The following is a 24,140-nucleotide window of genomic DNA, read 5'->3' as shown; positions in this document are numbered from 1 at the left end:
GTATACAAGTCTTGAAAAAATGCTTCGGGGGCCACAGGAAATCTAGCAAAGTGTTTCCCAATTCTCTACCGTGTATCTATTAAAAATTAGATCCAATGTGTATCATATCAATGCCCCTCTTGAGCAAAGTGTTAATAAAAACTTAACTTTTGATTGTTTCAAGTGTTTTTCTGAATTATTTGCATAATCTTAGCTTGATGAGCCAGTGAGTTAGGTAGTACCAGTTCAAGGTAGTTCTTTAAATATGAGCAACTCCAAGCCCATCCAGGAATATTAAATTTTAAAATTTGCCTTTTACTCAGTTTGTTAATTCAATAATTATAGTACTGCACACCTACTATGTGCCTCTTCTTATCGGCCTGCAGGGGACTTTGCAGGGAAAAGTCCCTGCCTTTTGGGGATTTTTACTTTAGAAGGGAAACAGACACTGAATTAATTTCTATTTTAGTTCAGGTAGTCAGGTGAGCTTTTCTGGGGTGATGACTTTTGAGCAGAAGCAGAACAAAGTTACTTTCTCCAAAGGCTTATGTTTCTGAGAGTCAGGGACAAAGTTGGTGTTTATTTTCCTTTTGGTTGTTCAATATATATATATATATATATATATATATATATATATATAAAACTTTTGTGGAAGTTGTTTATTTTAATGACTTCTGATATCCCAGCATGGAAATGCATAAAACAAGTAACAAATATGATTGCTATACAGAATATTGTCAGAAAAACTCTTTGGCCATATGGTATTTTTCTAATCCTCTTGTACCTTCTATTGAAAAGACAGCTCACAAAATAATAACAGAATGATAAATGAACATCGAAATTACATTTAAAAATTAAATCAGAGTATATTTATATCTCACTCCACACTCTGCGAAGATGCAAGCTACACAAAATGCAATGTTGTGTTGAACAAAATGTACTATCTTGACTCTTATACATTTTGGAAAATGTGCCTTGACACATGAGTAATGTACATGTATTCATAAGCAATGACAGGACGAGAACAGAGAACATCAACTACATTTGGAAAAAGCCAGTAATTGCTCATAATAGGTTCTTACCGGGGTAGCTGTCGAATGTCTCCAGAATATTGTTCGTATTTGTAGTTTACCACATGCCACTGGGAACTATAAAATTTACAAGCCTGAAAGAAAGAAAAAGACAATTATTAATATAAAAATTATCATTAAAAAACCGGGCACGGTGGCTCATGCCTGTAATCCCAGCACTTTGGGAGGCTGAGGTGGGTGGATTACCTGAGGTCAGAAGGTCGAGGCCAACCTGACCAACATGGCAAAACCCCATCTCTACTAAAAATACCAAAATTAGCTGGGCACAGTGGCACATGCCTATAATCTCAGCTACTTAGGAGGCTGAGACAAGAGAATAGCTTGAACCTGGGAGGCAGAGGTTATAGTCAGCTAAGATCGCACCATTGCACTCCAGCCTGGGTGAAAGGGAGAGATTTGTCTCAAAAAAAAAAAAAAATTATCATTAAAAAAATCAGCTGCCTGAGCAAAAAGAAGTGCCATGAAGACAGGTCTAGTGCCTCTGGGGTGATGTGAATATTAGCAACTTTAAGGTACGTAAGGAGCTTGCTCTTTCTAATCATTTTTCATTTCCAATGGAAATCTAACCTTTTCCAGACTCATGAAGGAGGAACTATTTAACATGTTTATTATATTTTACTCAATCAAAAAACTAATTTAATCACCCCTGAATCATATCAGATAGGCTGCTAACCTCAACAACCATCATTTTTCAGCTCCCCTTGGCAAGTCCTGACATGATCTAACAATTCTTAGTAGGTAAAGGCGTTATTATTTATATGAGAAACTTGTGTCATAATTTTAGCCCATTTCTTCTTGTTCTTACTTCAGTAATCAATCTTTTCCTTTTTGTATCATTGCTCCTGTTAGTCCTAAACTACAGCACAGTCTTCTCTGTGATTACTCGTAGATTCCATTTTATTTTATTTTTATTTTTTGCGGGTACATTGTAGGTGTGTATATTTACAGGATACATGAGATGTTTTGATGCAGGTGTGCAATGTGTAATAATCGCATCATGGAAAATGGAGTACCCATCCCCTCAGGCTTTTATCCTTTGTGTTATGAACCATCCAATTCCACTCTTTTAGTTGTTTGTAAATGTAAAATTAAATTATTGACTATAGCCACCCTGTTATGCTATCTAATAGTAGGCCTTATTCACTCATTTTAACTATTTTTTTGTACCCATTAGCCATCCCCACCTCCCCTCCACCCCAGCCTCTGATAACCACCCTTCTACTCCCTATCTCTGTGGGTTCAATTGTTTTCATTTTTGGACCCGACAGTAAGTGAGAACATGTAATGTTTGTCTTTCTGTGCCTGGCTTATTTCACTTAACATAATGATCTCCAGTTTATTCAGAGATTTTATAAACAGATGTGAATAACTGATAAGCAAAAATGGTTTTAGAAATGTTAATGGCACAACACAATTATCATATAGTGGTACGTGATAACTGATTCTATAATATTTATGGATGGCAAATATTTTCCAAACACCTACCATGCACCTAGTGCCGTACTGATCATAGACCTGTAATGGGATTTCACCTGATGGACCTAATGGCTTTTGAGATTCCTTTCTATTCTAAAATTACATGATTCTGGAGAGTAAGCAGCTATCACTGGGATTATAAGAACACCTGTTCTTGCTGGGCGAGGTGGCTCACATCTGCAATCCCAGCACTCTGGGAAGCCTAGGCGGGTTGATTGCCTGAGGTCAGGAGTTCGAGACCAGTCTGGCCAACATGATGAAACCCCATCTCTACTAAAAATAATAATAAAAAAATATAGCCAAGTGTGGTGGCATGCACCTGTAATTTCAGCTACTCAGGAGGCTGAGGCAGGGGAATTGCTTGAACCAGGGAGGTGGAGGCTGCAGTGAGCCAAGATCATGCTACTGCACTACAGCCTGGGTGACAGAGTAAGACTCTGTCTCAAAATAAAAACAAACAAACAAACAAAAAACCAAGAACATCTATTCTTTAGCATTGGGGGGAAATGAAGAGTAATAAACCTAATCCACTGTCAGGAATGAAGACTTGTGATTGTCTTTGTAAGAAAGAAGGGAATAGGTAAGGTACAGGACTGCTGCAACAAAGAAAGCGATAGCACTGCTTTGCAGAAAGGATGGAGGGGGGTGGCCTAGTGGACATCATAGAAAGGTGGACGGAGAACACACGTTCCAGGCATGAGGCTTGAGATACATGCAAAAGGCAGGGAGAGGGGATGGGGCTGCTCTGGATTTCTCTGGCCTGGAGTTCTCTCAGCACCACGGCTTTATTTGTTCAGGGAGGTGCCCACGCACAAACTGTGGACTGAGGACAAAACAAGGAGTGACCCTGGGACAGAAATGGGCGTAGGAGGATGACAGCTATGAACACAGGACAAAAGGAGAGTTTAAAACTAAAACAGCCTCAAGACAGATGAATGTAGACAAGAATAGTAAAAGGGAAGTCAGGGGATCTGGGAGGACTAGTATGAAGAGGGAATTTGAGCGAAAAGGTACAGTGAGCTGCAGCAACTTGCCAATTCCTGAGCCAATTCTGCAAAGCACGTGTTTCTGGAAATAAGAGGAAAATTGAGCCTTAATATGCCCCTTAGCTGAAATGTTAATCTTCATTTTAGATAAAGATGCCAGGGATTTAGACAAGGAGCATATGGGTCACCAGTATCCCGGGCCATGGAGACAGAACTTTCATGGTTATAATTCTTTCTCATCCTCTCTCTCTCTCCCTTTTTTTTCTTTGTACCTTACTGTTGTTCTCAAATGAAACAAAATCAATTTTAAAATGGAAAAACAAGAGTGTAAAGAGCTGTAAATGTTTGTCGGATACTGTACTATTAGCACTTTGCATATAGTCTTAACAAGCATTCTATGGGACTTTATTATTCCCATTTTATAGATTAGAGAGGCAAGCAGAGATTCAGATCTTTGACCTAGGCACCAAATGTGGTAGAAATATAATTTCAAATTGGATTTGTCTGATTCTAAAAGTCTATTGAGCTAATTTATAAAATTGTTTGATGGTTGCAAACTTTAAAAACGAACCACACATTGGACCATCATTTGGGATGTTTTGTACAGTATTTCTGTTTCTGTTTTAGAATCAGACAGACCTGGTTTTGAATTTTGGTTCTGCCATTTATTAGCTGTGGGATATAAAATAACTTAATATCTCTAAATGCCTTTATCTATGTAAGTAATACCACCTTCACTAGCATCAAATAAGATAATTCGTGTAAAGCACCTTGTATAGTGTAAGCACTCAATAAGTACTTGCTTTAACATGTTTTCTCAGCATGTTTGTTTCAGTCTATAATTCACATTCACAACAGTTAATAACAATTCGTATTCCTTAATTATTAAAAATGAAGTTTTTGAGAAATAGGTCTGATTATCGAAGAGTTCTGTTTAATCAAATTGTTTCTGAATTTATTTGTTAAGCTTTATACATCTGGTGGCGGGTAGAAGAGAATCAGAGTTAGACTAGATGACTCTTAAGAATCCTTCTAAATCTGTGATTTCTCTGATTTTGAGAAAGCCAGTGCATTTTACAAACACATAACCATTTCTCCTACATAGTTATGGCATTTTGAAAATGTTAAGCACAGAAAATTATTCTCTATTCTTTGTTCCAGCCCACACAGTCACTCTAAGGAGATCATTAAAAACTATTATAATTATGACTACAGCTCCTCTTTGTCCAAAAACTAAGCTGAAATGATCTGTTGCAAATTCAGAGTCACAGGCTACAACTCTCCTTGTTACAGTAAGACAATGACTCCAATTTTCCCTTACTGACTTCCCAGCCCACGGCACCTGTTTCAAAATACCACCTCCTTATCCCCTTTCAGCTGGAGGCTGCCACAGTCAGCTTCAAAACCAAAGGGTGTGAATATTAAGCAAGAGCTTTTTGAGATGGTTGATGACTCCAAACAGCGATGCCTGGATTATCTTTTTTTCATTTATTATATTTGCTTATTCAGCCTTTATGCTTGCTATCTCTGCCTGTATGTGTTTAGACACCAAAAAACAGGCCAAAGTCAACATGGTCAAAGGCTATCATGCCATGAGGATAGAGTTTCCTAAAAAGTGTAGTGTCCATGGTCCTTGGAGTTGATAATTACAATTCAGTCTCCTGGATCTCACTTGGGATCCATGGAATTAGAATCTCTAGAGGGAGTACCAGAAATCTACATTGTTAAGAAGTACTACAGATGATTCTGAAGGAGGTGGAGAAATGTTGCTACTTCATCAGGTGGAATCCATGATTCCACATGAGTGATAACATGGTCCAGCCTTGTCTGACCATGAACTGAGAGCCTTGGGGTCCTAGTTTCACACAGCGGATTCTAGTAGCTGGAGTTATCTGCTTGTTTTCACTCATCTAGACACAGCCTTTTAAAAGGACATATCAACTTCAGCGTGAGGTTTTATTTATAGTGGATATTCAATACTTATTTGTTTAATCGGCGATCTATATCATTTTCTTCTGCGAATGACTAAACATAATACTTTGAAAGTTCTAAAAATCTTAATACTTTAAAAATGAGTGGACTATTATAAAGAGCACCCTCAGGTACTACTGTAAAGAAAATATTTCATTTCTCTCCTTGTTCTTGTGCCTCAGAGAATCATTAGAATCAATTCAAATCGTATTATATATAGCAATTTGGGTTTGGCAATACAATATGTTCATCTCATAAAAGGGTTGATTATTGAATTCCAGCTACATAGTAATAAGCAGGTAACATATTTTTTAGATGCAAAATTATTTTTCTTTCTGGCTGCAGAGGTTTATTTAATTACCTGACTAGCTTCTTGCTAGAAAGATTAATGCCAGAATAAATGGTGTACATTTTGGCCCTTAGTCACCATTGGAAATAATTCTGTATTTGTGAAATGATGGTGGCAATTTTAATATTCATGCCATTCTTTATAAAGTTGAGAAGTAATTGTGGCTATCGTATAAATGTTGAAAATGAAGCATCATGAAATTAAGTGAATTTAGGAAAATTATACATTGAAAGAGTAGCCAGATAATTTAGTGTTCACACTGAGACATTTCAGAGTGAAAGGAGGCACTATTAGCAAGGCTGACAGGCTGACACTTAGAACGTGAGACTATTCCTGTGAGCCAGGATGTATGGTTACGCAATACATTGATATTTTAGTGAAAAAGAGAAATGGTACTGAAAATGTTTTTTTTTTTTTTTTTTATTTTCAACCAGATCACAGTATGGGTTCTTTTAAAGCGCAATAATTAGCTTCTGCACTATGCAAACCAGTTGAACAGTTAGTAATATTTAAAAACTTATACCATTCTGTTGAGGGAGAAGTAAAAATAATGAATTTGGGCAAAACAAATAATGTAAATCTAAGTATGTCTCTGTTTCAGAAATCACATCACGATCTAATTTAATTGATCCTGTTTTTTTTTAAAAAAATACTACCTGATATGAGGTAGAATTATTATGTACATAAGCATACATATCCATTTGTAAAATATAATGTCATATCAAGGGCCAATCCAGAGGAAAATCATTTTAAGATGATTTTGTTGCTTTGAACTAATAGTAGCCTAAATTTTTATTCAATATCTTTATTGATGGTAAATTGAAAGTAAACCAAAATATTTGGTTTCTCTTTTCAAAATGTGCTATGTTAAGGCAGTTGAACAAACTATAAAAGTTGACTTTTTGACCTGGGAACATGCACTCTAATTTTCCAACTGGATCTCACAAGTCATTTGTCAGGACATGAATGACAGATGGTACTAAAACACCTTGGTACTATTATGATTCAATCGTTGTTCCCATGTAAGGCATAAAAACCGGGTCATTTTTCAATGCAATTGAAATTTTACATTTAAACTTAAAAATGGTTTTTTTTTTTTTTTTATTCTTATGCTCCAAGACCTCTAACTTGTACATCTGTGTTTTACTCAATTACTGCCAAACATTTCAGAGGGATTTTTATTGTGGAGAAGGAAAAGCCAACTTAGAATTGGAACAGGTTTTCATATTTGGAAACAAGACTATTATTCTAGAAATTTTAGTGAACAGAAAATGAACTTCTTCAGATTCTTAACATGAAATGTGTAACCATTTTGTTTTTAGTTTTCAATAGTTTGTTTTTCCAGATCTATTTTATTCTAAGTTCAGTAAATAATACATGCCCTTGAATTTATCTTAATCAATTTTTGTGTATTTATTACCTTTAGTGTTACACATTTAGTATAAAAAAAATTGGGGTGATCCATTTTGTTCTGGCTTGATAAGAATATAGTCACCACACATGAACACAAATAAGCCAAATGTAAGACAACAGATTTTAATACCTTAATTTTTCCATTAAATTTTTAAAGTCATAACATAAACATGGCTTTAAATTTATTTGTGAAAAGTACACACAAAATGAAAAGTCTCTTAACTTCCAACAAGATCTTCATCAGCAAGTCCTTCATTAGTAAATTAAGAGCCTTATTTTTCTAAAAAATAAAAATCCCAAACTCCCAAAACAAAACCAAAATAAAACATGCACACAAATAGTTTTATCTACATGAATTTAATTAAGAAAGAATGTAACTTTTAAAAAATTTTGAAGCAATGTTTGTAATTTCATTTTCATCTCAATATGCCCTGAAGTCACAGTATAGGAGTTAGTTCTAAGATGAGAAACTCCATGCTAACTGTGCTCTGGTCTAAAGTTAATAAACGCACTGGGGTCATTCATTTGCTGTCCAGTATTTCAGGATCAGAAAACAACATTCATTTTTATTTAATTTATTTATACATGCAACCCATTCTCCCAAATTAACTATTAAGAGACATTCTTATTTATGGGCAAGTATGAGTGCACATTATTCTACACACATGAAATTTGAAAGTTAGTATAAAGTATACTAAACAAAGGCATTTTGGTCAAAAGAATGGTTTCTTTGTCAACTTAAATAACATACAGTCCAAAATTAACCACAAAGCCTATAGAATTATTTTAGCTATAAAAGTAAGAACAGAAATTCCCTGTGTTTTCTTGAGACAAGATAAATTTCATTCTAATTAGATATATTTCTTTCAGTTAAAAATGAGCAGCATGAAGTACTTTTAAATTATAGCTAACTCCCTCCTCTGTAATTTTCTTCACTATGCCTAGGACTCTTAAGTTGTTTAAGATCTCTTTTTCTTCCGTGAAGTCACGTGATGTGGCTTCTATCTTGAATATTCATAATTTTATCCTGAATTAATTAAATCCCACTTGTCTGAGTCCAAATGGTGCAAAGGAAGAAGAGGAAGAGAAAGAGATTTCATTTCCAATCTTACAGTCATCGGATCATATTGTTTTTCATGTTTACAGAATTTTACTTTGCAATACATTAGGCAGTATTTTGGTACATAATTTAAAGATCAATATATGGCCTGTGGAACTATTTTTTAACTTTTGTATGTATTGGGTACTCTGCCTGAAGAATTCTAATATTTTCATTGGGTTTACTCCTGAAGTGGGTTTATCCTTTGCAAGTAAAGGGACAACAGTATGTGAACACCTTGCTTGATAAGAAACACATTCCACTCTTCAAAGTTTAACCCATTGTAATCAGGGTGTGCTCCCAGCTTCAGAAACTGGCCTGCTAAAGACCACCCATGATTCTGAATTGCCAAATCCAGTGAGTCCCCATCTTGCTTCTTCTTTGGCATTTTATGCCATTGATGCACTTTCTCTTGCTATTACCCTTATTCCTTAATTCTGAGATATCAATGTCTCCTTGTTCCCTTCTTTCCTCTCTCCCCATTTATTTTCCATTCCTTACTCAGGGTCCTCTTTGCCTGCCCTTTAGTGAGATTGTGGCTCAGGGACCTGCTTTCCCAGCTCCGGCCAATTCTCTGGTGTTCATGGGCATACTCTTCCAGGTTCAAAGCTTCAACTTTCAAATCCAGAGTTAACTTCCCACACTTTCCTGTAGTCCAGACCTACGTATTACTTTCTTCTTGGATGTCTCTCTCTGCATGTTGGCAAATGAGGTTATCTTCCTTGCTTCATCCTTCACTCTCTTCTGGGAACCTTATTTAAATTAATGACACAACTATCTAGGTAATAGCCCAAGCCATAATTATGGGAGTCATCACAAACACATTCCTCTTCTTTACTATTTTCAGTCCCCAATTCCTGTCAATTCTATCTCCTTAATAGGTCTTTACTGGTACCACAGTCACATAGCCATATGTTAGTACAGCTCTTTGTAATCATGCACCTGGACTTTTAAAACAAATAGTCTCCTATTTGTCCAAGTTTTCTTCAGTCTTACTCCTTCCCAAGCCAACCAATTCATACTCTGGTATGCTTTTAATTGTTTCTTCTGACATGCAAACCTGATGTTGTTTGTCTTAAAGTAGTACTCTGGGGAGTACTTGTCAGAGTGTGTTGTAGAAATCCGATCATAGGTCTGTTACTTCTTGCCTAATGGTATGCAGCTTGAGGGCAGGGACTGTGCTACATCCACATGGTATCATCCGCTTAGCCAATAATAAACGTTGGCTAATGAACCTTGTCTGTTCTTCCATCCAATGGTTGATGCTCTTTATCGCATACACTTTAGCTTTTGACACAATGTGATCTGTATTAATAGTAAATCAGTGGGAGAGGAAGTTTCTATGTAAATTTCACTCTTTGTAAAGACAGGGTAATTAACTCCACCTAACTGAATTGCAATTAGCAGATTCTTATATACCTCGTTTATGCCACTGGATTAACATTTGCCCTTAGGACAAGAGAAACGATAATCTGACAATTAGGTAGGGGAATGAGGGGATAAATTTAAGGACCAAAAGAGTATTACACTGACATTTATGATCATTGTTAATTACTTCAAACTTTGATGTTAACGTTATTATAATTTGCTGTATGAGGGTAAGTCCACAGAACTTACTGGGGCTTGTGCGGAATTGTCTTAGAATTGTATGACTTCCCTGAACACAGGTAGACATTTTTGATGCTATCAATAAGAATTAAGAATAGAGGTTTGGCCATGAAAAGAAACAACTAATTTATCTGATCTCCTGGGAGCTTTAATATTTTCTTTTTCTTCATTAGAAACAGCTTGAATGAACTCAGGTTCACCTAATACTTGATTCTGTTTTACTTGAACTAGGCTGTGTCCATAGTATCTGGTGATCTCCTTGGATCACATTCACATGAGCATTTCTCAGAGGTGTTTTTTAAAGACACTCGGGGAAAAATGGACAGATATTCTACATGGTCAAATACATTTTAGAAATGTTTCACTTCATTTTCCCTTCTAAGACAGTCTTGATGGATATGAGCTAATTGAAAACTGAATATGTGTGTGTGTGTGTGTGTGTGTGTGTGTGTGTATTTCTGTGTGTGTGAGACACGGAATATCCTGCAGACCTGGCCTTTTGCAGAACTTTCTATACCTACATAAAGTTGGGTTCTGCCCTGATTTAAACCATGAGTTTTTCTGTTTTTTTTTTTTCTGTTTTTTTTCAGTGTGAATTTTCTATGGTCAGCTAGAGATTTCAACAACATTTACTTTGTCTTAAATGTTATTTGTATTTACCATTTAGTCTTGGATCCTGTTTTCATTTTTGTTTTTTCCTTTTCAAAATTCATTTCTGGTTTCAACTTTTCCTTGCCCCAGTAACATAGTGTTGTTTGGATGAAGACAGTACATAATCACAGTGAGCGTGTGTGTACATGTGTAGATATGGATGTAGAGATAAGTATTTGCTTTTATTCTTTTTTACTTTTCTACAGCCAGAGTCTCACTCTGTTGCCCAGGCTGAAGTTCAGTGGCAGATGCATGGCTCAATCATGTGGTCTCGAATTCCTGAGCTCAAGTCATCCTCCTGCCTTAGCCTCCTGAGTAGCTGGGACCATCATACCCAGCTAATTAAAAAGTTTTTTTAGAGATGGGATCTCACTATATTGCCCAGGCTGGTTTTGAACTACCGAGCTCCAGCAGTCCTTTTGCCTTGGCTTCCCAAAGTGCTGAGATTACTGGTGTGAGCCACTCTACCCAGCCCACTTCTGTTCTTTCAATGTTGTCATACCTCCTAAGTCCCCAAGGGTTTTATGCCATGACCAAAGTGAGACTTGGATTCTCGAATTCTTTACTTTCTCCTCATTTCATCATTATTCTACAACTGCAGCAGGGCTGGTTTCCAGGAATCGGAGAGGGCTTTGTTGTCAGAGTAACTTGCTACCTTGTATTTCTCTCAGCCATTCAGCTGAAGTGGTCCCCAGACCTTTGTTCCCTCTTGAGCCACTGTATTATTCTCAATTCTCTGCTCCTTCATCTCCTTTTGTTAAGAGAGACTGAACCGAGAGCTCAGTTTTAATTGGTGTGCTGAGCTTCCTTCCGACTTTATAAGATCTCTTTGTGTATATTAAAAAAAACTTTGTTAGAGAAGTTTTGCTTAGGAAGTTTGAATCCTATTTATAGATCCCTTTAATCATCCTGCTCTCCACCTCAAACCCCCTGTAGGAGTGGTTTTTATTTTATCACGGACGTGTTTAGATTTTTTTTATGATTATAGATGTTCATTTTAAGCCACTTACGAGATTCAGATAAAGACAATGCTCTCCAGTAGTTGTTTTCCAAGTGTTTTCATACTATTGCTATGTTTATTTTCAGAATCACAGCACTAAGATTATTAATATCCCTATTTAAAGATGGAGAAACTGAGGCAGGAAGGTTAATAGTTTGCCAAAATGGAGGATACATTCCCTTGTGAGCAGTGGACTAGTGAGGGTGTGGCTTAAAGAAACTTATCAAAGTATCAGATACAATCAAATGCGTAAGAACATGGAATATGAGGTAAAAAATAACAGAGCCTTAATTCTGGCTGTGTATGAACTTGGGCGAGTTTGTTATTTATTCAGAGTCTGTTTTCTAGGCTGTAAAATGAGGTCGTAATGCCTATTTCATGGAGTGCTCAAAAGTTTTCAGGTATGCACAATGTCTATACAACTATGTACTCAACGAGAACTTGATGTTAGCATGCAGTATTTTAATGGATGTGAAATAAGCCTATGCTTTTGTGTGGGGAATATTTAATTTTACATTTAAGAGTTAGGAGAATTAATAACAGATAAAACAGGAAAGGAAGAAGCTGTTCATTTTAGTGAACTCCCATTCAAATATGAAATCATTCAAGATTAAAAAAGGAAAGAATGCCTAATGCCTTTCACAAGAAGCTGGGAATTGTCAAAGTAGAGAGCAGTGAGAAAAAAAAAAACCCAAAATTTTTACTGACCTGGACGTGTTGAGACTATATTCTTACCAATCTGTTGCCTAGCAACCATGGTATTTGCCCTTGCCACCCCACAGGGAGCCGCAGGGCAATTTAGCACAGGGTGGACCAATACGGCTGCTTAACACACTTGTGGTAGGGCAAGCGTTTCTACAAAGCTGTACCAACGTCAATGAATTCATTTCAGTGCTAGCATAATCTAGTTTCAAACATCCAGCCAATGTTCCTGAAAGTGTGGTCCACTGACCATATGCATCAGAGTCACCTGGGCAGAAACCACAGTGGGGCTGTGAGGGTGAAGACTGAGAGCAATATTCTTTTCAGAGGAACATAGCAATTTTACAGCAAGGCACCCTATTGGCAGTTAGCATCGCCATTAGGAGCCCAGGGGCGGGGCTGGTGGCGAGTGTCCAGATGTTGGATCTGTCTATTCTTGGCTGTCTAATGCTGGCTGGGCAAATTTCTTAATATTTCCATGACATAGTTTCCTTGTTATTAAAAGGTGTTAACGGTGATAATAACAAACATATGTTTGTAATTACTACAAGTAAAGGGCTTAGAAGTGTATCTGGCACAAAGTAAGTAGTCAATAAAAGTTAGCAGCTATTAGCAACTGGCATCAAGACTTTTTGCAGTGTAATTCCCTGGGACCATTTCTCAGTCTTAGCCCAGCTCTGTGGTGACCTCTTTCTTTTTATCTGCTGTCTCCAGGCCTGACTATTCATGTTCTATTATCATCACGGGATATTTCTAAGTAGGGCTTATCTTCTTTCCATCCTGTAAAGCACAGATTTCACTTTATCTCTATCCTTAAAACCAAGGACTAATATGGAGTTTTTGCAGGGTTTTTAGTACTAGTGACACAGAAAAATTAGCACGGAAGAAAACAGTTCTGCCTCCTTTCTTTTTTTTCTACTTTAGATCCATACAGTTGAGAAAACTATGGCGGGAAGATTCATTCATGTTGCCAAAGAGAATCGAATGTTCTGTCCTGAGTTTAGCAACATAAAAGTTTAGCAGATATTTGGGATCTAGGGCGGAAGGCAATCTACGTGGTTTCTCCTTACAGCAGTTCTTAGAGAAGTAAGACGCTGAGGTACAAGAGAGAAAAGAAGGCTACAGGCAGTTGAAAGGGAATTAAAGTGGGAACAAAAGTGAAGGTAAGAAATTTCCCCCCAGGAGCAATAACAAGATAAAGGCAAATTTTGTGGTCAACCTGTCCTCAGCTGAAGGTCAGATTCCTAGAGAACTACAGATAGATGAAATGATCTGGACATCTGATGTTGCGAGGTAGAAGCTCTTGAAACACAAACAAAACTGAAGGCCGCTGGGGACTCTAGAATAGTCTCTGGAAGTCTCCTGTTGTATGGATCCACTTACCTGCTTTTCATGCCGTCTTTCCCCTGGAAAAGTAGCCACACTTGAAACCTTGGTTGGATCTAGAGATTGGGGGTGGAGGTTCTGAATGGTTCCAGAATTTAGAGTTCGGGCCAATTGGGCCTACTTTGAAAGCATGCTTGGCAATAAAATGAGGCAGTAGGCAGGAGCTGAAGGAGGCCGCCAGCCAAATCCAAGGTTGTGAAAGCCTTGGGTTCTGGATACCCAGAGCCACGAGCTAGGAACACTTGTTCATGTGAGAGCAATTGGAAACTGCTGAAAACTCGAAATATACAAATGCCCTATATACCCACAATGACGGCAGGCAAAAGGACCATGAAATGAAAAGTCCCTAAATGATACATTTATATATCCATTGTAGTTGCATTAAAAATGGCTGAAAATGGACTATGTCCGCTGAACTTAATTGACTTCTATGAGTGACAGACAAGCCCAGCAGGTGGAATCCTAAAGCAAGACATGCATGAGAGTTTGAGTGCTCCACATGCCATTTTCATCAGCAAACTAAAACAATAAAAATGAATCTGAAGTAGTCTTTTGGGTAATTATCCAATGACTTGAAGAATTGTGTTGGATTTTTAACTTTTGGAGACAAGTTTAAGCAATAGACTTGGGTCACTTCCAACTGGCAGCATTTAAAAATACCTGTTTTGTTCATTTTTAATGGAGAAGGAGTTTTGCTCTTGAGGCCCAGGCTGGAGTGCAATGGTATGATCTTGGCTCACTGCAACCTCTGCCTCCTGGGTTCAAGTGATTCTTCTGCCTGAGCCTCCCAAGTAGCTAGGATTACAGGCATGTGCCACTATGCCCAGCTAATTTTGTATTTTTAGCAGAGACGGGGTTTCACCACATTGGTCAGGCTGGTCTCGAACTCCTGACCTCGGATAATCCACCTGCCTCAGCCTGCCAAAGTGCTGGGATTACAGGTGTGAGCTACCATTCCCAGCCTCCCATCTCTACTAAAAATCTCTATGGAAAATACATTCTAACTAATAATTCTCTACTAAAAAATATCCTCATTTTTTTTCCAAAATAGCTTTTATGTGTAATGTCATGATAAAAGAGAATTACATAAATTGAAAATCGATCTCTCCCCTCCCACTACAGTCCCAAATGTGTGAGGTAGCCAATGTTATCAGTTTGATGCGTGCATTCTTTTATACTTTCTCTAGTCTTATATAAACATATTTGTGTATATACCTATAGGTTTTCTATCTTTCATGATATCATCCTACAATTCTGTGACTTGCTGTTTCTCCTAACAATATATTATGGGCGTCAGGCCAGCCACGGTGGCTCACATCTGTAATCCCAGCACTCAGGGAGGTTGAGGTGGGTGGATCGTTTGGGGTCAGGGGTTTGAGACCAGCGTGGCCAACATAGTGAAACCTCATCTCTACTAAAAATACAAAAATTAGGCAGGCATGGTGGCAGATGCCTGCAATCCCAACTACTCGGTAGGCTAAAGCAGGAAAATCGCTTGAACCCAGGAGGCAGAGGTTGCAGTAGGCAGAGTTTCTGCCCCCTGCACTCTAGCCTGGGCAACAGAGGGAAGACTCCCTCTAAAAAAATAAAACGAAACAAAACATTATGGGCACCACAACTAAGCTATTTAAATATATATAATTTTTTCTTTGGTGTATGTTGCTACAAAATAAAAATGTGAAAAAAATTTTAGCCTCACCTTTATTAATTGATAATTCAAAATTTCCAAAGCAGCATACATGTCTGTTAATTAGACCTTTATTCCCGGGTGTTTTTATATTATGCATTTGTATATTTCTATATGCTACTTTGAATATACTTGTGAATTGCATTTCAAAAGTTACAGATGTGTTTCAAACATCACGTGACAGTGTTTCTTTCACTATATTCTTATCATTGCTAAGTGATATTTATCTTAAATTATCTATCTTAAGTTTTTTCTTCCCTAAAATTTTTCTTTTAATTTCTATTTCCATGACTACTAGCGAGGCTGAGCAACCTTGTACGCCTCTTAGCCAGCTTGCCCATATCTTTTGCTCACATTGTCTTGAGTTTTTGTCTTTTTAAATTAATTTGTAGGATTCTTTAATTTTGTGTGTTCGGTAAAAGATGTAATGAGTTACAAATGGTTTTTCTAATTAAATATTTTCTTTTGACTGTGTTTACAGTACCATCAATCATATACAAAGTTTAAATTTTTATTTGCTTAAATCTGTTTTCCCTAACTTCCTACTTAAAAATGTTTCCCTACATTTTTATAACTTTTGTTTTTAAAATTTAGATTATTTTATTCATCTGGAATTTATTTTTGTATATAATGTGAGATATGAACATAACTTTATTTTCTTCCAAAATGGATAGTTGAGTAGTATTTGTCCACGCTTTCCCAGAGAATTTGAGTGCCATCTTTACTATTTCTTAATTGTATGCACTTAAATTTGTTCTAGGTACTTTTTTGTTTCACTTGTTTATTTGTTTATTCCAGAGTACAGAAAAAGATGTAGAGTGCCCCGATTTATTTATTAAAGCTAGCATCTCTCTAATACCAAAGGAAAAAAAAACCACAGCCAAATTTCACTCAAAATGTAAATGCCAAAATTTGACATAAACTAAAAATACTTTGAAGGCAACAGGGTATTAAGGTAATAATACAACTTGAAGTAGAAAATTTATACCAGAAGTACAAGTAGGAATCCACATAACAACAGCCCATTGATTTTATTACAATGCTAAATAAAACAGAAAAGCTGTTGTATCAATAGTCTGTATGTGCATGTGATAACAGGGCAGCCAGTCTTTATAAACACTCTACAGTTTCATAGAAAGACACCTTTTAAAACACAATAAAGAAACACCAGAAACCAACATAAAACACCATCCTTCATAAAGCATCAAAGATACTACGGTCTCCCCCTAAATTCAAAAATAAGGCATATTGCCTGGTATTAGCATTATTATTCAACATTGTTTTAGGGTTAGTAGACAGCAGAATACAATAAAAACTAAAGAAACTATATACTTAATAGAAGAGAAGAAAATTTTAATTGTTTATGCCTATACGACTACAAAATTAAATATGAACTATTAGGATAAGAGTTTAACAAGCTAGTTATTTATATCAGGAAATCAACAGATCTTTAAAAATATCAGTAATTAATAGTAAGAATAAGAAATGAAATTTTAAAATTCCACTCACATTTGTGACTAAATTATAAGGAGGAAGTCAATGTGGAAAAAAATGTCAAATCCTGCCTAAGTTAACACATATTGATTGCAGACCTGGTTTCAATAAGTCTGATTATCTGATATAAAAAATTATTTTTCACCTGTTATTTTAAAGAACAGTGACGCCCTACTGTATGCTAAGACTTTCTCTAAGGCAACTCTAAACCAAATATTATAGTACTGATATCACACACTATTTTTATCAGTTAATATGAAGACAGTATTCTCATATATCCTGATGTTAATCTGAGTCTGAACTTTTCCTTTTTCTGTCTTTTTAAAAGGTATTGTAATGCAATGTGAATTTTGGGAAATACATACAAAATAATGGACTTGGAAAAAAAAGGCAGGTAAAAAAATGGCAAACAATGATCTGAACTGAACAGTACAACAGAAAATATGTACAGTCATATTAGTATTAATACGTACACTAATAAGGCTAGCTTATGTAATATCAATATATTAAGAGCTGAGAAAAGATACTGCTATGGATGCAGTTTTAATGAAATCCTAGTTGTGACACACCACTTTCTCAGGATTCAAGACTGAGCTTAGATTCCACTACTTTCAGTCTGACCGGTGCTGGGCTAAATTTTATCACCATAGTTTCTACAAGGAAAGGATAAGCATCATTTATTTATGCAGTAAACATCTGCTAAGTAGCTGCTATACACTGGCCAGATTCCCACTCTAAAGCCACCTGGAGTCTGGTTAGAAGAAAAAGAAGCTGTTTTGTAGATCTCTTATAAACCAGTAGAATGGAAGTCGATACTACACCCAGAGATGTTCTATCAGTTCCTGATACAGTTTGGATACTTGTCCCCATCCAAATCTCATGTTGAAATGTAATTCCCAGTGTTAAAGGTGTGGCCTGCTGGGAGGTGTTTGGATTATGGGGGTGAATCCCTCATGAATGACTTGGGCCATACCCTGGTGATAAATGAACTCTAGCTCTGAGTTCACAAGATCTGGCCATTTGGCTGGGTGCAGTGGCTCATGCCTGTAATCCCAGCACTTTGGGAGGCCGAGGCTGGTGGATCACTTGAGGTCAGGAGTCCAACATGGTGAAACCCCAGCTCTACTAAAAATACAAAAATTAGCTGGGCATGGTGGCGCCCATCTGTAGTCCCAGCTACTTGGGAGGCTGAGGCAGGAGAATCACTTGAACCCGGGAGGTGGAGGTTGCAGTGAGCCGAGATCATGCCACTGCAGTCCAGCCTGGGTGACGAAGCAAGACTCTGTCTCAAAAATATATAAATAAATAAATAAATAAATAAAATAAAAAATCAAAGAAGTCTGTGGCACCTCCACTCCACTCTCTCTTGCATGCTCCTGCTTTTGCCATGGGATATGCTTGTTCCCCCTTTGCCTTCCACCATGAGAGCAAGCTTCCTGAGACCTCCCTAGAAACCAAGCAGACGCAGCACCATGCTCCTTGGACAGCCTGCAGAAACGTGAGTGAATTAAACCTCTTTTCCTTATAAATTACCCAGTCTCAGGTGTTTCTTTATAGCAATGCAATAATGGCCTAATATGGTCTCTTCAAGCTGTCCACAAGGTTTTACCATTAACTATTTCCATAGTTAGTACTTAAAAGAGATACATTTTCAAATAAGAACTCCATTATCCAAAATTCTAATGTACTCTGGTTGTCCCGAAAAGTCAATCCATGTAAATAAAATTAAATGAAATATTTGTATTAGGAATATTTAAATATTTCTCGACTTGGGGGTTTTAAATTAATCAAAAACAAAAGAAAAGAAAATCTTAAACTTGAACAATCACCAGATAATGGGAAATTATTAAAAGGAAGATGTAAAGCCCTCTAACAAGTAATGAAAGTTGAAAGACATCCACTAGGGCCGGGCACCGTGGCTCATGCCCGTAATCCCAGCACTTTGGGAAGCTGAGGTGGGCGGATCACTGAGGTCAAGAGTTTGAGAGCAGCCTGGACAACATGGCGAAACTCCGTCTCTACTAAAAATACAGAAATTAACCAGGCATGATGGCGTATGCCTGTAATTCTAGCTACTTGGGGAGGCTGAAGCATGAATATTGCTTGAACCCAGGAGGTGGAGGCTGCTGTGAGCAGAGATGATGCCACTGCACTCCAGCCTCAAAAAAAAAAAAAAAATCCACTAATTAGAATATTTCCAATTATCTCTTGAAATGAGAGGAAGATGATAACAGTAAGTTGTATTGAGAATTCCCTGGAAAAAACAAAAGCCTTATAAATAAAGCATTGGAAGCATCATGTTTACCTCCTTCACCAGTAAATTTTCTGCCTTGTGCTCTGCATCTTCAGGTACTGTTGAGTACAATGTGCGGATATCCCAGGAAACTGTGGCTGCCTGAAATGAACAATGAAAAGAAACTGAGTCCTCCAACTTAGAAGTGTTGAGCAGACCAGCACACTGAAACCGCAAAAGGGAAGTTGTCTTAAATCTTAGACTGTAAGGATAACAGAAGACAGAGATACTTCTGTAGTTCTTCCCAATTTAATCTCCAGAAGAGATGATGTAGACATTTATTTGATTACCAGTCCTAGCATTTTTACAACAGCTACTGTTTTATTAGTGCAGCTCATAGTTTTAAGCTGTCTCCCCCTTTGTAGAAAACAAAAATTGGGGCATCTGTATGTTTTCAACTTAGCTTATTTCTATTGGAATCTTTTTTATTGTTGCTGCTAAGGCTAAAATAAATTTGAAATGAAAAAGAAAACTTACAAAATCAGCATTATTTTAATAATATTGTAAATAATCTCAAATATCAAGGGATAAACACAGTCCCTTTTAGAAGCTAGCTGTGCGAGTGCATGCGTGTGTGTGTACATGTAGTCGTAGTTAGGGGTGGGAAGGAAGAGTGTTTAGTAAATCTAAACCTTGAAAAAGTAGGTCATGTTTTTGGTGTCTTTATTCTTGAAATAGTTGAAATAAGAAAACTATTTCTCAACTCCCATGCTAAATAAACAATATTCTTTTGAATAGTTATATATTAATATATAAAGTACTTCCTAAAACAAAGCATCAAAAACAGAATTTCATAGGATATTGCCTCTTATATGTCTTCAGCTCCATGAAGCATAGGAGAATGAGATGCCCTAAAACAGCAAGTTTCCACCTCCAGCCATCCACTTCCTTCAGTCTATATACCTCAGTGGTTATAGGGATGCTCAGGAGATGAGTCTGTGACATCTGTGGTACCAACAGCTGAGGGCTTGTACATTGCCCATCCCCCAAATCACAGCTATTCATTTAAACTGCTCTAGGTTAGCTGTTGGAACAGAGAAGAATTTCCAAACTTATCCTCAGTATTGGAGAAGATGGGTAGGGAGAGGTCAAGGGAGTTTTGTCTTCCGAGTTCACAGCCCTTGCGGGCAGCTCTGCCGGGTGGCACCCTTCCCATCATTCCTTCTCTTCCAGTCCTGGACTCTTATTTTCTCCAAATCTCCCCGTTCTTCACTCCTGATGTAAGCTCGGTGAGTGCACGACATTTTATTTTCTTCACTTATAACCTCAGCGCCTAGTTGGATACCTATATAATTCTTTTTTGAATGTACTGACTGTTGTGTTTATGTGTGTTCCGTCAGAGGATGAGAGTATGTGGGAGCATGAATGTGGTGGTGTGTGAGTATGTGAGCATGTGCAATTGGGCGGGTGTGTCTGTGCAATGAATGTGTGGAGTGTGTGTGCATGAGAGTATGTTGCATTTGAGTGAGTGTGCTCGTGTGGGGTGAGTGTGTGTGTATGTGTAGTGTGAGTGTGTGGTGAGTGCATGGTGGAATTGAGTTTGTGTGGTATATGTGTAATGTGTGTGGTGTGTGTATGTGTAGTGTGTGTGTGGTGAGTGTGTGTATGTGTGTGTGGTGTGTGCATATGTGGTGTGTATGTGTGTATGTGTGGTGTGTTTGTACTTGTGTTGTGTGTGGTTGTGGTGTATGTATGTGTTTTGAGTCTGTGAGCATGTACAGTTGGGTGTAGTGTGTGTGTGTGTAGTGAGTACGAGTGAAGTGTGTTAGTGTGTATGCATGAGAGTGTGTTGCATTTGAATGCACGTGTATGTGTGGTGTGCATGTGTGGTGTATGTATGGTGTGAGTGTGGGTGTGTGTGGTGTGTATGTGTTTGTGTGGTGTGAATGTATGGTATAAGTATGTGTGTATGTGTGGTGTGTGTGTGTGTTTATGGTAAATGTATGTGTATGTGTCATGTGTATATGCATGGAGTGTGTATGGTATGTGTATTTGTGTGTTTTGAGTCTGTGAGCATGTGCAATTGGGTGTAGTGTGTGTGTGCAATGAGTATGTGTAGAGTGTGTTAGTGTGTGTACATGACAGTGTGTTGCATTTGAGTGCATGTGTATGTGGTGTGTGTGTATGGTGTGAGTGTGGGCCTGTGTGTGGTGTGTATATGTGTGGTGTGAATGTTTGTATAGTGTGTGTGTATGTGTGGTCTGTGTGGTGTGTGTATGTATGTGTGGTGTGTGGTGAGTGTATGTGTATGTGTGGTGTGTGTGTGGTGAATGTGTGTGGTGAATGTATGTATGTGTGGTGTTTATGTGTGATGTGAGTGTGTGTGGTGTAATTGTGTATGTGTGGTGTGTGTATGTGTAATGTGAATATGTGTAGTGTGTCTGCATGTGTATATCTGTACATGTGTGAATGGTGTGATGTGTCAGTGTGTGTGATGTGCATGTGCGATATGAGTGTGTGCGGTATAAGTGTGTATGTGTGGTGTGTGTATGTGTAATGTGACTGTGTAGAGTGTGTCTGCATGTGTATGTCAGTACATGTGTGAATGGGTGTGTTGTGTCAGTGTGAGTGTGTGTGGTATAAATGTGTGGTGTGAGTGTGTATGTGGGGTGTGAATGTGAGTGGTGTGTGTTGTGGTATGTGTGTGTAGTGTGTCTGCATGTGTATGTCTGTACACGTGTGAATGGGTGTGATGTGTCGGTGTGTGCATGTGTATATACACGTGTGAATGGGTGTGTGTGTGGTGTGTGCATGTGTGGTGTGAGTGTGCATGTGTGGTGTGAATGTGTGTGGTGTGTGTTGTGGTATGTGTGTGTAGAGTGCGTCTGCATGTGTATGTCTGTACACATGTGAATGGGTGTGATGTGTCGTTGTGGGCGCGTGTGTGCCTGTGCACATGCATGTCGGAAAGCAGGGGTTTTGTATCCTGTGAAAGAAGAATGTCAGGTAGATCTAACAAGATCAGAGAATGAAAAATGAGAAAACCAGGTTCTAGATACATCAATAGTAAAAATGAATGCTTGCCCTAAAGCACAGCTGTGGACTGAGCTCCCTGGGCCACTGCACTTGCTCCAGGATTTGACTGCAGCTATATGAACAGAGCTCAGAGGAACTGTGGTTACCAATTCAAACTAGGCATAGATGCAGGGAGCAAGCATAGTGCCACAGATGGAACAGGGAGCGGTTGCTTTGCATGCAAAGTAAGATGGAGCCAATCTGGATCTTAATATTTACATTTTATTTTTTATTTTTATATTTTTAAAATTTTTATTTTATTCCTTTAGACAAGGTTCATTTTGTTGCCCAGGTTGGAGGTTGGAGTGCAGTGGTGTAATCACAGCTCATTGCAGCCTCAACCTCCTGGGTTCAAGTGATCAGCCTCCCCAGTAGCTGGGACTACAGGTGCGTGCCACCATGCCTGGCTAATTTTTACTTGTTTTGTTTTTTTGTAGAGACAGGGTCTCACCATGTTGCCCAGGATGCTCTCCAGCTCCTGGACTCAAGTGATCTGCCTGTCTCAGCTTTCCAAACTGCTGGGATTATAGGCATGAGCCACTGCCTCTGACCTACATTTTATTTTTATTTTTTTGGAAATAGAGTCTCACTCTGTTGCCCAGGCTAGAGTGTAGTGGTGTGATCTCCACTCACTGCAACCTCCGCCTCCTGGGTTCAAGCAATTCTCCTGCCTCAGCCGCCAGAGTAGCTGGGATGACAGGCACTTGCCACATTGCCCAGGGATTTTTTTTTTTTTTTTTTGTATTTTTAGTAGAGATGAGGTTTCACCATGTTGGCCAGGCTGGTCTCAAACTCCTGACCTCATGATCCACCTGCCTCAGCCTTTCAAAGTGGTGGGATTACAGGCAGGAGCCAATGTGCCCGGCCCCACTTTATATTTTAAATTCCTTTTGAGTTCCCTTCTTCAAGTTTCTTCTTTTATGCTATTCACTTTGTTAGAAGATAAACAATAAATAAACTCTATTGAAATTTTGTAGTAGAATATTAAGAACCATGGCTAAATTGAGCTTCGGGGACTATTGCTGAATTTAAATTATCTGAGATGCTTTTGTTTCCTATTTGATGAATAACTTACAGATACATGGTCTTACTTGCTTGGTTTCCAGGGAATATTACATGTTAGAATCTACTGGGAACATTAGACTTTTTTCTCTCTAATTCAAAAAATTTCTATATTATGGCCATTACTTAATAAATTTTTTATACAAAAATGCAAGATATTCCTCTTTTTCATTTTCCACTTAGAGTCTCCATTATGGCTTTCTTGACTTTTTAAAAAATACTGGGCTGGGTGCGGTGGCTCACGCCTGTAATCCCAGCACTTAGGGAGGCCAAGAGATCAAGACCATACTGGCCAACATGGTGAGACCCCGTCTCTACTAAAAATTCAAAAAACTTAGCTGGGTGTGGTGGCGCGCGCCTGTAGTCCCAGCTACTCGGGAGGCTGAGGCAGGAGAATTGCTTGAACCCAGGAGGCGGACGTTGCAGTGAGCTGGGGTCGTGCTACTGCACTTCTGCCTGGTGTCTGGTGATGGAGTGAGAATCCATCTCAAAAAAAAAATACTGTAAGTCTGATTCTGATGGAGAGCAGAGTAGCATGACTCAAAATTAAGCTTATAATAAAGGAAAACATAAATAATAAGGTCTAAATTGGTTCTATCATACTTTGCATGTGACACAACCGCTCCCTGTTCCATCAATGTAGCAAACTTACTGTCCCACTATGATCACTGCTCTGTGACATAATAAAATAAAGTGGGCTAGGCATAGTGGCTCACACCTGTAATCTCAACACTTTGGGAGACCAAGGCGGGCAGATCACCTGAGGTCAAAAGTTCGAGACCAGCCTGGACAACATGGCAAAACCCCATCTCTACTAAAAAAATAAAAATAAAATAAAATAAAACAAGTACACACACACACACACACACACACACACA

General features: G+C 38.0%; 1 protein-coding gene across 12 annotated transcripts in view; it reads right to left on the bottom strand.

The window, feature by feature from the left end:
* The window catches only part of DOCK10 (dedicator of cytokinesis 10), a 275,833-nt gene that overhangs the window by 129,882 nt on the left and 121,811 nt on the right, over window positions 1-24,140 (bottom strand). For all 12 annotated transcript variants that reach the window (XM_032277648.1, XM_032277643.1, XM_032277637.1 and 9 more), the window contains exons 3-4: window positions 19,198-19,287; window positions 1,062-1,144 (exon numbers count right to left, since the gene is read on the bottom strand). In XM_032277648.1, coding sequence (XP_032133539.1) covers window positions 1,062-1,144; window positions 19,198-19,287 — 173 coding nt within the window. The remainder of the gene's footprint in view (window positions 1-1,061; window positions 1,145-19,197; window positions 19,288-24,140) is intronic.

This window comes from Sapajus apella, unplaced genomic scaffold (assembly GCF_009761245.1).
Source record: "Sapajus apella isolate SASKATOON/1434 unplaced genomic scaffold, GSC_monkey_1.0 scaffold10, whole genome shotgun sequence".
NCBI classification, from domain to species: domain Eukaryota; kingdom Metazoa; phylum Chordata; class Mammalia; order Primates; family Cebidae; genus Sapajus; species Sapajus apella.
Note: the sequence above shows the minus strand (reverse complement) of the source record. Positions and strands in the feature narration are given on the sequence as shown.